Consider the following 13,280-nt stretch of genomic DNA (forward strand, 5'->3'; position numbering starts at 1 on the left):
CCATAAAAGAAAATGGAATTTGGCTCAAAAGGCGAACTGCAGACCTCTAATTACACAGATAGTTTCATCAATACAGTACAGAGAAGACGTTAGAAATTTTTTAGACACATTTTTAGAATAGATAATAACAGACTCACAGAAAGGTTATTCAATGTAATATATTCTCAAAAGAGGAGAACAAACTGGCTGGAGGGAACAAGAGGAGACCTGAATGAATTGAACATCAGGGAGAACATCATGAAAAATCGCCAAGTCTTCAGGACCTCAATAAATAAACACACATTTGTGGTCAAAACTAGCAGCAGGACTGGTACAAAGTGGTCAGAAGAACGGAAGAGACAACACAGTGAGTTCGTTCATTTTGGAAGAATAGGAATGCGAAAGTCATGAAGCCAATGAACACGTTCCAATTCGCTCTATGAATGGGCATAACAAACAACAACAACAACAACAACAACAACAACAATAATGATAATAATAATAATAATAATAATAATAATAATAATAATAATCTATATATTTAAAACACTAGGCTGATTTTTCACAGCGATTTTGAAAGAACAAATGAACCGACTGACTTCATAAAGTATTCTGATGAAAACTCTTGGCCTGTAGATTTGCAGAGTGTCTTTAAAAGAATAAACATTTCTTGCCGTATACTTTTAATTAATTGAAGATGTAGCATTTTCATTCGCCAAAGCACTTGCCAGTACTTCAAGGCCACCTGGACTGTGATAGCGCGGAGGCATATGATGCTAGAGGGGAAGTGGAAGGGCACAAACACACATGTGCAGTCGGACATCTTTCTGGTCAGCTGTTCCAGTCTGTGTTTTGCTGCAGTTACAGAGATTCGCTTTTCCACCTAGTCAACACTTATAAGTTTATTTACTATTTTATAGTTGTAAAAGCAACTTATTAAAATTACAGGACATGTTTTGGCCACATTAGGCCATCTTCAGCTGTCTAGAATTAACTTAAAATCAATATACTAATAGTTACAATAAAAGGATAAAAAACACACTCATATGATACATGGTATTTACAAATTAAAAAGTACATGTTGAATCAACATCAGATGAAGAAGTCGCTAGATCTAATGTAAAATAACAAAGTTGTAATTTGAAGTTTCTTCTGTCCTTAAAATTTGTTTCAGTCAGTTGATTCAGTTGCACGTTATAAATTTTTAATGTTATGTATTTATATTTGTGACTGAAGATGCCCTATAAGAGGACGAAACATGTTTCACGAGTGTAATTTAATGTAGTCTTTGTAATGAAGACAATTACAGTATTGTGAAGGTGGAATTATAAAATCTAAATTTTCACAAGTTGATTCAGTTGATTCATTAAAATCGTTGTTCCACTTATTATAAAAACTTTTAAAATATTATGAATTCACAAATGTGGACTAAAATGATTCAATGCCAGCCAAATTATTGAGTAGGAATCAACTATCATCCGGTCATGTTGTGCAATATGAAATCTAGAAGGAAAATGAAAAATTACTAAGATGAATATTAAAACTAGGGAAGCAAGATTTAGGAGAAAAAGAACCATAAGGATAAAAATATAGAAAAACAGACATAAAACTCATGATGTAATGGTTCAAATCCCATTACAAGGTTATATCTGTATTATTATTATTATTATTATTATTATTATTATTATTATTATTATTATTATTATTATTATTATTATTATTATTGTAACTATTATTATTGGTCAATTCAATTCTGTAATGACTATCCCTTGTGTGATTGTAGTTAAATTGTTATGTATGTGTGTGTAGATTAACATTCAAGACATGTACAGTGAGAGTTGCTGTATGATATCGGATGTGGAGGTATTATGTGTTATAACTTGTGACATTACAACATCGTGCAATACTGCTAGCGTAACTGCCAAGTCATCACTCTGTCACTGTGTGCATTTAGGGATGAGCTCATTTTCTGGGAAGTTCCTTGAGTGCTCCAGGCAATTTCACCATAGTGTGTAACGTTTGGAGCCGGGTGGGAGTAATATTATAGTTATTTCTGGAGATTGCATAGGTGTGTCAGCTAAAGGTTATAAATACTAGGACCAGCATCTTGTAGCGTCAGTCAAATACATGGTAAGCAGTGAGATAGTCAATTGGAAGGTGAGACCTCAGTCGGTCGGTCAGTTCAGTTGGAGGAAGAGGCTTACCATGAAGTCATATGAATGGAGAGACTTGCCATGAAGTCATATAGAAGGAGAAACTTGCCACGAAGTCATATGGATGGAGACACTTGCCAAGGAGTGTTGTACTGAGATGATCGTCCGACTCGTTGGCTGAATGGTCAGCGTACTGGCCTTCGGTTCAGAGGGTCCCGGGTTTGATTCCCGGCTGGGTTGGGGATTTTAACCTTCATTGGTTAATTCCAATGGCCCGGGGGCTGGGTGTTTGTGCTGTTCCCAACATCCCTGCAACTCACACACCACACATAACACTATCCTCCACCACAATAACACGCAGTTACCTACACATGGCAGATGCCGCCCACCCTCATCGGAGGGTCTGCCTTACAAGGGCTGCACTCGGCTAGAAATAGCCACACGAAATTATTATATACTGAGATGATCGTAGTCAGTCATCTGGATGGAGAAGCAGCAGTTATATGGATACTTAGTCGTCAGTGAAACAAAAAGGATACATCACCAAATTAGGCTTGAGACACCTACAGCAAACACCAACTCAAAGGAATACATCGTAGTTACACCCTAGAGATATTCAAGACTCTCATTCTATTATTGCTGCACTGAGTTGTAGCTGGCACCCATCAAATATTGTATGTGTAATCAGGTAAGAACCAAGTGTGAGTACATAGTTCGACGAATGAGTGTTCATTTTCATATTTTTCATTTCAATTCAGGTTTTCTGTTATTTAAAATAAATGAGTCAGGAAAATCTAAAATGACAGCTCTATGTTTACGTCATATCATGCCTGTACGCTGGCTAAGTTGACACTAAGTCGGTAACACGTTCGTCCTTATGTGAGTGTGAGGAATGTTATCGGCACAAGAGAGCGCGGGAGGGGAGGGGGAATGTAAACAAACGGAGTGAGGTTTGTAATGCATACGCGAGACCGGCATATAATATGGTGATGGCAGTAAATTAAACTTATTATAAAAATTTATGATGTCATCTTATAAGACATTGACTTTCTCCAAAATTTCATTGAGGTTGAAGGTTGCATTAAATCTTTGATCCAAGTGAATGTGGATATCTTCCCAGATATTGCCCTTCTGTAAGATCTTCATTGTGTTCATGTTGTTTTCAATGGAAGTATAGGAGTGCTTGAAATCTTTCCGATTTCAAGCTCTCCAAGTGTAATTATAAGAAAGAGATTAATACCATCTATGAAACAGCTCTAAACAATGGCTATGGGTATAACAAAAGCTACATGAATAAAATGATCAGCAAGGTGAAAAATAAACCTGCCACCACCTTAAAAAATGATAGTGTGGACAGCAAAATGAAGTACATTACATTCACATATAACAGTAATAAAATTTTTCAAGTCGCCAATATTTTCAAGAGACATAACTTTCAAGTTTCTTTTAAGGCCGATAATACCAATGCTAGATTACATCTAGTTAAATTTTGAAAAGGCTGTTCCCATGTAAGTTTGTAGCAAGGATGTTATCATTTCTCTATGTGCGCTTGAAATATGTTTTCATGATACATAATATACAGTTAGGTTAGGTGACTGTGTTTGAAGAAGAAAATGGCAATGTTTGCCACAGAGGCCTCTGGAGTGATACTATAATTTTATAACTTACTGTCATGGAACGTATATTATACTGATGCTTCATACAAAGTGGTTCAATTTAGCGCTTCATGTTATATTAGTAGCATGGACAGGAATTGCCACCATTGTGTTTCCCAGTGATCGATCAGTACACTGTAGATACGTATAGGGAGAGAGGTGTGGAATGCATATGTGAGACTGGTGTATAATTTGATGATGGCAATAAATTGAACTTATACGATAAAATCATAATTTTTTATAATAAGACATTGACTTTCTCTGAAATTTTATTGAGGTTGAATGTTGCATTAAATCTTTGATCCAAGTGAATGTGGATATCTTCCCAGATATTGCCCTTCTGTAAGATCTTCATTGTGACCACCATACTGGTCCCGTTCCACAATGTTCCTGTGGTTGTATCGGCTACCCGATTCTCTCCAGATTAATGTGTGACAGGAATAGTTCTGCAAACTGATGTGGGATTCATCTGTGAAGAGCACATGCCTCCATTCATTCATAGTCCAGTTTCAATGTTGACGGCTCCACTCCTCTGTCCGCACACCGCTGCACGTCGGGCAAACAGTCCTGCTGTTCTGAGCCTCTGGTACACAATTTGCTGGGAAACGGCAACCCCTGAGACGGCTCCAAGCTCCGCCGACAACTGTATTGCAGGTGCACTCTGACTTCGTCGGGCGGTTAAGGTCAGATATCGGTTCTGCTGTGGGGTTGTCACCCTTGGTCAACCTGGTACTGGCCTACGACTAACATCTCCTGGGTCTCAAAATCATCTCCAAAGTCTGGAAATGACACTCTGTGGCACATTCAAGGATACGGCAACTTTGGTCTGTGTCTGGCCTGCTTCTGGGCTGCCGAGTATTCTACCCTGCAAAACGGGGTCCAAATGGCGTCATCGTGCCATTATGTTGTCACGTTCACCACAAGGCTACACTCCACACACTATAACAGGGCAAATACGACTGAGGGAATATGGGACGCAGGCACTGGCTGTGTTTACCTTGCGGTTACGCTGCTAGTCAAAGCAGGGAACACTCCTTTCCTATACAGAGCGAACACGTAAGGTTGGTAGTTGAATATGTCGTGCGATAATCATAATCATATATCGTAAGGTTGGTAGTTGAATATGTCGTGCGATAATCATAATCATATATCATATTTGTGCCATGAAAAACTTTTACTCTCCCCTCCCATTGTTTGGTTGTTCTTATGTACCTTATTATGCTTGCAAGCTGCCTTGTGTATTGTGTACTTGTATGTATTTTAAATGTATTTGTTATTCAGCTATGCGATTACCTTTTAAATAATAAATTTTGCCCTTGTTCCCCCCCGCATGGCTTCAGAGTAATCGAGAAAGTTCTCGCTCTGAAGCGCCGCCCTTGGATCGAGGTCCCCCTCTCTGTGCCTTACGGCTCTTCCCCTCTCTCCTCGCCCCTTGAGGAGTTGCGTCAGACTTACTTGTGGTGTAGCCTCTGCCTCGTGCAATTGTTTGCTGGCACTTTAGCTGTGAGCTCCCTTGACGGGCTCTTTTCTCTGGCCTTTCGTTCCCGGTCACGTAGCGTGAAGGTAAGAGAGAGGGACTTCCGTTTCCTTCCTTGTAATGTTTACGTATTGGATAGGCCTGAGGTATTAGAAAACGCCTTTTATTAACATGTATCTATTGTAAACTGGTAATGTTTTTAGCTATTCTTTCAGTGCTCTAAGGGGGTAAACTCATTGGTGTTTAGAAACAACTGGTATTTTTAAGGTTTTCCCCTTCAGGGAAGTGTCTGTGCTATGGGCAATCTGTAACCTCCGAATGTAGAGGAGTAACCCTCTGCTAGGTCGTGTAACTTTGAAGGTTCCTTTTAGTGTAGAATGTTATTTACTGTAAACATATACCTTGGATAATTGAAGTTCAAAAAACGGAGGCTATTAACTAGTTCAGTGGAAACCCTGGTTCCACTTTGGTATGCAATTTGTTTAGTGTTCTCCACTTAGTTTGGAGCGCCTTGTAAGTTCTGTTGTAATGTGGTCAGATAGCCAGAGTATGCCCTAATTGTTCGCAGAAAGAAACCTTTCCCTCGTTTATTGGTACCTGTTCATGAGGGCTGGTTCCCTCGTGGTTTTAAGGTGGTTATTATGTATTATCGTGTTTTAGCATTACTTAAATGTGAGTGGTATAATGATGTTAAATAACGTCAATTCTGTTGAAATGGAGGAAGGCAATTTATTTATTTGTAAAATAAAACTTTGAGCATATTTTATTCATGGCTCCTTAATATCCAGCCCCTAGGCCTACCGCTTCTTATAACGCTGCTATTGGAAGAATATTTATGGAACAATATTATTATTTTGATAAGTAGAATAAACAGATGAAAAGTGTTGAGCACAAAGATTGACAATGTTCTCACCCGTATCTGCTGTACATTTATTAGGATGCAATGATGAAGGAATATTATTGCGATTTGCGGTCTATTTCCTGTTGCCCTGCTTACTTGCAACTTATGTTTAACTTTTGGACACATGTGTAGTTTTCATCTTTTGTACCTTGCTGTAAATGTCACTGTTATCATAGGTAAATTTTAATATTTCTTTAGTATTAGTCACCTCCTCTATCTGGACATTATCCTTGTAACCAACAATTTTTACATACTGCTGACTGTATACTTCTGCTTTTTGAAGATTCTCGCATATACACTGCCCTTGTTCATTAATAATTCCTGGAATGTCCTTCTTGGAACCTGTTTCTGCCTTAAAGTACCTATATATATTCTTCCATTTTTCACTAAAATTTGTATGACCGCCCATTATGCTTGCCATCATGTTATCCTTAGCCGATTTCTTTGCTAGATTCAATTTCCTAGTAAGTTCCTTCAATTTCACCTTATTCAACAGCCATTTCTAACTCTATTTCTTTCCAAACTGCACCTTCTTCATAGTTTCTTTACTTCTCTGTAATAATATAGTGGAACTTTGCCATTCCTTACCACCCTTAAAGGTACAAACCTATTTTCACATTCCTCAACAACTGCAGGGTGCAGTATGTGTGTATTGTTCATATATTGGTATGTATGGTATGTATTGGTTCATATATTGTAATGGTTCATTACATTTGAAAATATTAGCTATAAAATATGTGAATATTAAATTATGTGTCTGACTATAAAAATTATATGGTGATGAAGCAATGAACAGTGAACATAATTATCTGTAAAATGTATAAACATTTTGAGAGCATAAGGGAAGTTCAGACAGGAATAAGCAAACAGTCTGAGGAACCTCATGGTTAATTTTGCCTGCTTCATTTGGTGACTTTCGGTACTATTGTTTCTGTATTGCTGTACGTAATTTTCCTGGTTTTTAAGAAATGTTTAACCTTAAAAAATTAGGGAAGGAAAATTTTGCAAATTTAATTTTGAATCAAAAACACTAATGGAATTTTACCACTTTTCAGCATAGTCCTTCGGCAATTGCTGGAACAGAGATATCCTCCTTCGAGGAGAAAGGTTATTCCTCTTTTTTTAATCTACACAGCTACCTTCTGCTTACTTTAAATTGTGAGATTCATATACTGCTTTCCATTGCAATCTTTAATTGAGGCATTTTGTGCAAAACTCCTTTTGTTCGTGCCAGATGTGTGCATGTGATGGCTCTACACTAAACCCATGCAGTACAATTGCCATTATTTTCTGTGTACATGGTCAGTGTTGATTTAAACTGTGTGTTGTCATTCCGGTTTTTCTTACCCATCGCTAATCACTATTCACTTATGTATGTAAGAATAACACAGGGACCTGTATATGTTATAGACCAAGTGCTACCGACTATGATTGGAACGATCCAAAACTGAATTTTTCTAATCATAGTTCGTTTTTATTATTCTTCTCCTTCCAGATACTTATCTTTATTGAACACTGCACATATGAATTCCACAACTTTTGTTACATAATATGTCGTTCCTTTCAACCTTGAGGAATTCTTCCCGCTCCCCTGCAGGGGAGCATACTCAGCTGGGGAGCTAACAAAAATGAAATGAATGGCAGTGTGAGAGGAGGGAAGGAATTGGTTGTGGCTTATGAAGAGGAACTGTCCCAGCATTTGCTTGGAAGTGAAAATGGGAAACCGCAGATAACCATTCTCAGGACAGCCAACACAGTGGGGTTTGAACACAATCATCTCCCAAATGCAGAGCTTGGCCCCATACCTGTAGCACATTAACATGTATGTCCATTGTACTAGTAACAACAACAACAACAACATCAACAACATCAACAACAACAACAACAACAATAATACAGAGAGGAGTTAGGCAGGGAGATGGTCTCTCAACTCTTGTTGTTCAACTGTATTCTTGAGAAAGTGAACCGTCAATGGCGAAGAGAAATGAGTTATGAAGGAGTCGAAAGCGGAGCCAGATTAGGCCACAAGAACAAGAACCTTTCAATTGACTGTCTAGCATTTGCAGACGATCTTGCAGTTGTCGCTGATTCCTTGGATGTGGCCATGAAGCAGATCAACCAGCTTCAAACACAAGCTGCAATGGCAGGCCTTCAGATCTCCTTTTGTGAAAACTAAATTCATTACAAACATCAAACTAGCGCCAAATGAGCTAGAAGAAACTCACGGAAAAGTCAAGCGGGTTGAAAAATTTAAGTATCTTGGTGAATGGATAGAACCTAACATGCCCAAAAAAGAAGCCTTTGCATCATGCATGAATAAAATTGAAATGGCTTACCATCTGACTAAAAATGTCTGTAACAAAGGATCGATATCTATGAATGCAAAAATCCGACACTATTGCACTGCCATCCAGCCAGAGGCTCTATATGCAGCGGAATGTCCTGCCATGAACAAAAAGGGCATGATGGAGAATTTGGAGACTAAGGAAAAGAAGATTTTGAGGAAAATCTTAGGTCCAGTCAAAGACAATGGCGAGTTTAGGAGATGGCACAACCAGGAGTTGTACTCACATGTGGAGAAAATAACCGACATGATGCGGAAAAGGAGGATTATTTTTTATGGACTCATGGCCCAATGAAGTGAACACGGTTAACCAACTGCATTTTCACTCTCCTCCAAGAGAAAAAGGCAAATGGGGCATGGTTCAGTGAGGTACAGAAAGATCTGTAGGAGATTGGGATCTCATTTGAAGGTATCCAGGAGCGTGATCCACAAAAAGAAAAAACTCCAAGAACATCAGAGTTTCCAACCAAAGCCGAAGCTGAAAACTGGAAAGGCATGGACGAAAGAGCGAAAGGAGCAACACCGTCTATGAATGAAGGAATACTGGACCAACATTAAAGCTCAAAGGAAACAGTTGAAATGACATGGTCCTTAGTTGGCCGAAACAAAACAATAATAATAATAATAATAATAATAATAATAATAATAATAATAATAATAATAATAATAATAATAATAATAATAATAATAATAATAATAATAATAATAATAATAATAATTTAAATGGACACTCGACCACTGATTCACTGAGGCTGCTAATGATAATTACACAATGTTGTTATAAATATCCGTAAAGCACTGAGAGACAGAAACCATTATTGCATCTTAAATACAAAAGGAGCCCAAGATGTTTGCCACTAACTTTGAATATTTAGCTGTAGTATTGCCGTATCTACTCGCGTGTATCACACACCCTAATTTTTACACTGACTGACAGAGCAAATGCAACACCAAGGAGGAGTGGTTCGAAAGGGATGAAAGTTGGGGAAAAAACAGAGACGGCATGGACGAATAATTGATGTTTATTTCAAACCGATATGCAGGTTACACAATGCGCACGGCATCGACTCAGTAGGATGTAGGACCACCGCGAGCGGCGATGCACGCAGAAACACGTCGAGGTACAGAGTCAATAAGAGTGCGGATGGTGTCCTGAGGGATGGTTCTCCATTCTCTGTCAACCATTTGCCACAGTTGGTTGTCCATACGAGGCTGGGGCAGAGTTTGCAAACGGCGTCCAATGAGATCCCACACGTGTTTGATTGGTGAGAGATCCGGAGAGTACGCTGGCCACGGAAGCATCTGTACACCTCGTAGAACCTGTTGGGTGATGCGAGCAGTGTGTGGGCGGGCATTATCCTGCTGAAACAGAGCATTGGGCAGCCCCTGAAGGTATGGGAGTGCCACCGGCCGCAGCACTAGCTGCATGTAGCGGTGGGCATTTAACGTGCCTTGAATACGCACTAGAGGTGACGTGGAATCATACGCAATAGCGCCCCAAACCATGATGCCGCGTTGTCTAGCGGTAGGGCGCTCCACAGTTACTGCCGGATTTGACCTTTCTCCACGCTGACGCCACACTCGTCTGCGGTGATTATCACTGACAGAACAGAAGCGTGACTCATCGGAGAACACGACGTTCCGCCATTCCCTCATCCAAGTCGCTCTAGCCCGGCACCATGCCAGGCGTGCACGTCTATGCTGTGGAGTCAATGGTAGTCTTCTGAGCGGACGCCGGGAGTGCAGGCCTCCTTCAACCAATCGACGGGAAATTGTTCTGGTCGATATTGGAACAGCCAGGGTGTCTTGCACATGCTGAAGAATGGCGGTTGACGTGGCGTGCGGGGCTGCCACCACTTGGCGGCGGATGCGCCGATCCTCGCGTGCTGACGTCACTCGGGCTGCGCCTGGACCCCTCGCACGTGCCACATGTCCCTGCGCCAACCATCTTCGCCACAGGCGCTGCACCGTGGACACATCCCTATGGGTATCGGCTGCGATTTGACGAAGTGACCAACCTGCCCTTCTCAGCCCGATCACCATACCCCTCGTAAAGTCGTCTGTCTGCTGGAAATGCCTCCGTTGACGGCGGCCTGGCATTCTTAGCTATACACATGTCCTGTGGCACACGACAACACGTTCTACAAAGACTGTCGGCTGAGAAATCACGGTACGAAGTGGGCCATTCGCCAACGCCGTGTCCCATTTATCGTTCGCTACGTGCGCAGCACAGCGGCGCATTTCACATCATGAGCATACCTCAGTGACATCAGTCTACCCTGCAATTGGCATAAAGTTCTGACCACTCCTTCTTGGTGTTGCATTTGCTCTGTCAGTCAGTGTATTATGGAAGTAAGGGAGAAAAATAATCTCTGCATACATCTCTCTCAAGTTGATCTTCAGGTGTCAATAATGCTACAAAAATTCAGCCTGTATCATGCATGCCTGTGCACAGTTCTATCAGTCTCACCTTGTTTGGATGAAAAACAGGTAGGTTAGAGTATTGTATAATCCTTTCTTGTTTTTCGTTTTTTTACAATTTGCTTTATGTCTCTTTAGGTCTCATAGCAACGCTGGGACAGGAAAGGGCCAGAAGTGGGAAGGAAGTGGTTGTGGCCTTATTTAAGGTACAGCCCTAGCATTTGCCTCATGTGAAAATGGGAAACCATAAAAAAACCATCTTTAGGTCTGCCAACACTGGAGTTTGAACACACTAGCTCCCAAATGCAAGCTCACAGCTGCGCGATGCATAATCCTTTGGCATTCCCTGATCTAATGAACTAGATGGAATATCATACCATTAAACTGTTTGAAATTTCAGTGTGGCATGATATGTACTAGACATGAGGTGTAAGATGAAGTGCAATCTATTTTTTCCCTAATAATTTGCCTTTCAGCACGACGTAGCTTGCCGGTAAGTTATGGAGGATTGTTCGAGTTTTATGGCAAGTTTTCAAGAGATAGAAACATGCAATTTTACCATGGGCCGAGAATTTAATTCCATTTTGTAAATATGAAATAAAATGTTATGGAAGTTAAAAAAAACATAACATATTATGTTAAAGTGTGATTCTATATTACTTTTAAAAGTATGTTGGTTTTAATCAAATTTGGTTTCATGATTCGCTGCATATATCTTACTGTCTGATTTTTTAACTTGAATTTTTTGGGGGAAAGTGTGAGATATACATGAGTAATATGATACTTTCTCATTATAAAACTACCTAGCCACGGGTCAGTTCTAAAGGGAAGAGGTGAGTGACCTTACTTATCACTTCTTACCACTCTCAATCATTTCTCATTTGGTGCTGTGTAAGCAGCCTCTGTCACAGTCAAGAGCCAAATCAAAACACCTGACTATTCTGCAGTATTATGTACACTTCTGGACACACAGATGGTTGGAAATGTCAGGCTACACATTTAAAATTGAAACTAAAATGACATATTAAAACTGTTGTGACTGGTGTTGGACGAGGCCAATGTCCTTATAATAACCAAGTAATCTTGAGTCTTGAATTGAACTTGGAGCTGATATTCATTGTCTGTATAGTGGACCTATTTGATCTACAAATTATGCCTTGTTGAATAGAATATTTGAGTAACAGTCTACATATAGCTTGAAGGGGACATTTACAACTTGAATAAGCGGCCTTTCCATCAGATGAAATGATCTATTGTTTTAATTCAGTGTGAAGTGAAATATCCCCATGTTCCTCGTAATTTATGTCCACTCGGCACGGACACTACCCTTTGATATTTATAGTATTGTTAAATTGTGCATTATACCACTTTGATTTAGCTATTGATCATTCATTTTGAAGGTCTCTTTTAGATAAAGAGATGATGAGTGCTCTATTTACCATGCTATAGTATGCTGCTTTTTATGGGATTGGGGATGGAATCATTTTGGATTGTACTAACCATTTGAGTTGATTTTCTGAAGATATGATAAGATAGCTGATTGGAGTGTCTAGTAATACTTAAGTCTAAATAATTTAGTCTGGTGCTGGTGTCCGTACATACCATTATTATTATTGCTGCAGTTGCTGTTATTACTGCTGTTGCCAACAATAGTTCGATCTTGTTGACCCCGTCGAGGTAGAGAGTTGGAATTGCTGTCCATGGCAAGTGCAGGACCAGGTCGCTGCTGCTGACTGGTACGCATGACAGTCTGAACGCTCTCATACTCATAGAAGTTAGAAACAGGACGGTGCGATTCACGATTATCTCGCCGTTGAGAATGATAATGTTGCTGACGTCGACTGAAAGGAACACAGAAAGTTAGGGTGCAGAACAAGGACATTACATTTATATTACACCAAGTGTTAAGCAATCTAGCATTACTGCACTCTGTGTAGCTTCAGGGGATAATCCAAATGTACAGAAGTGAAAAAGCATCACAAAACCCCTCTCTTTCTTTTTTTTTCCTTTTTTTGTTTTGGTTGATCTTCTGTAATTTAATGGGATGCAGAAAGTCAATGAGAGTTTTATTAAGAAGGTAATACTTCTGAGCACGAGTTCCTAGAATTTCTACTTGGACTGTAGGTCAAAGAAGTGAAACTTTTACATTTATATAACTTCACTTCTCTGGTAGATCTAAGAAAAGAAACTAATATTAATTTAATTTCATTTTTCAGTCATGTTTAAAATTATGAATTCTAATACAGAGTGCTTCAATACTTTAAAAAATAGCTGAAGGAAAAAAATCAATTTAAGAGCATGAGTCCAGGTAAGCTCACATTGTTAAATATAATTCCAGTACAAATAGACT

At 39.5% G+C, this 13,280-nt stretch overlaps 1 protein-coding gene across 8 annotated transcripts in view; it reads right to left on the minus strand.

The window, feature by feature from the left end:
• The window catches only part of baz (bazooka), an 842,954-nt gene that overhangs the window by 25,376 nt on the left and 804,298 nt on the right, over window positions 1–13,280 (minus strand). For all 8 annotated transcript variants that reach the window (XM_068226299.1, XM_067141558.2, XM_067141556.2 and 5 more), the window contains one exon: window positions 12,533–12,771. In XM_068226299.1, coding sequence (XP_068082400.1) covers window positions 12,533–12,771 — 239 coding nt within the window. The remainder of the gene's footprint in view (window positions 1–12,532; window positions 12,772–13,280) is intronic.

This window comes from Anabrus simplex, chromosome 2 (assembly GCF_040414725.1).
Source record: "Anabrus simplex isolate iqAnaSimp1 chromosome 2, ASM4041472v1, whole genome shotgun sequence".
Lineage (NCBI taxonomy): Eukaryota > Metazoa > Arthropoda > Insecta > Orthoptera > Tettigoniidae > Anabrus > Anabrus simplex.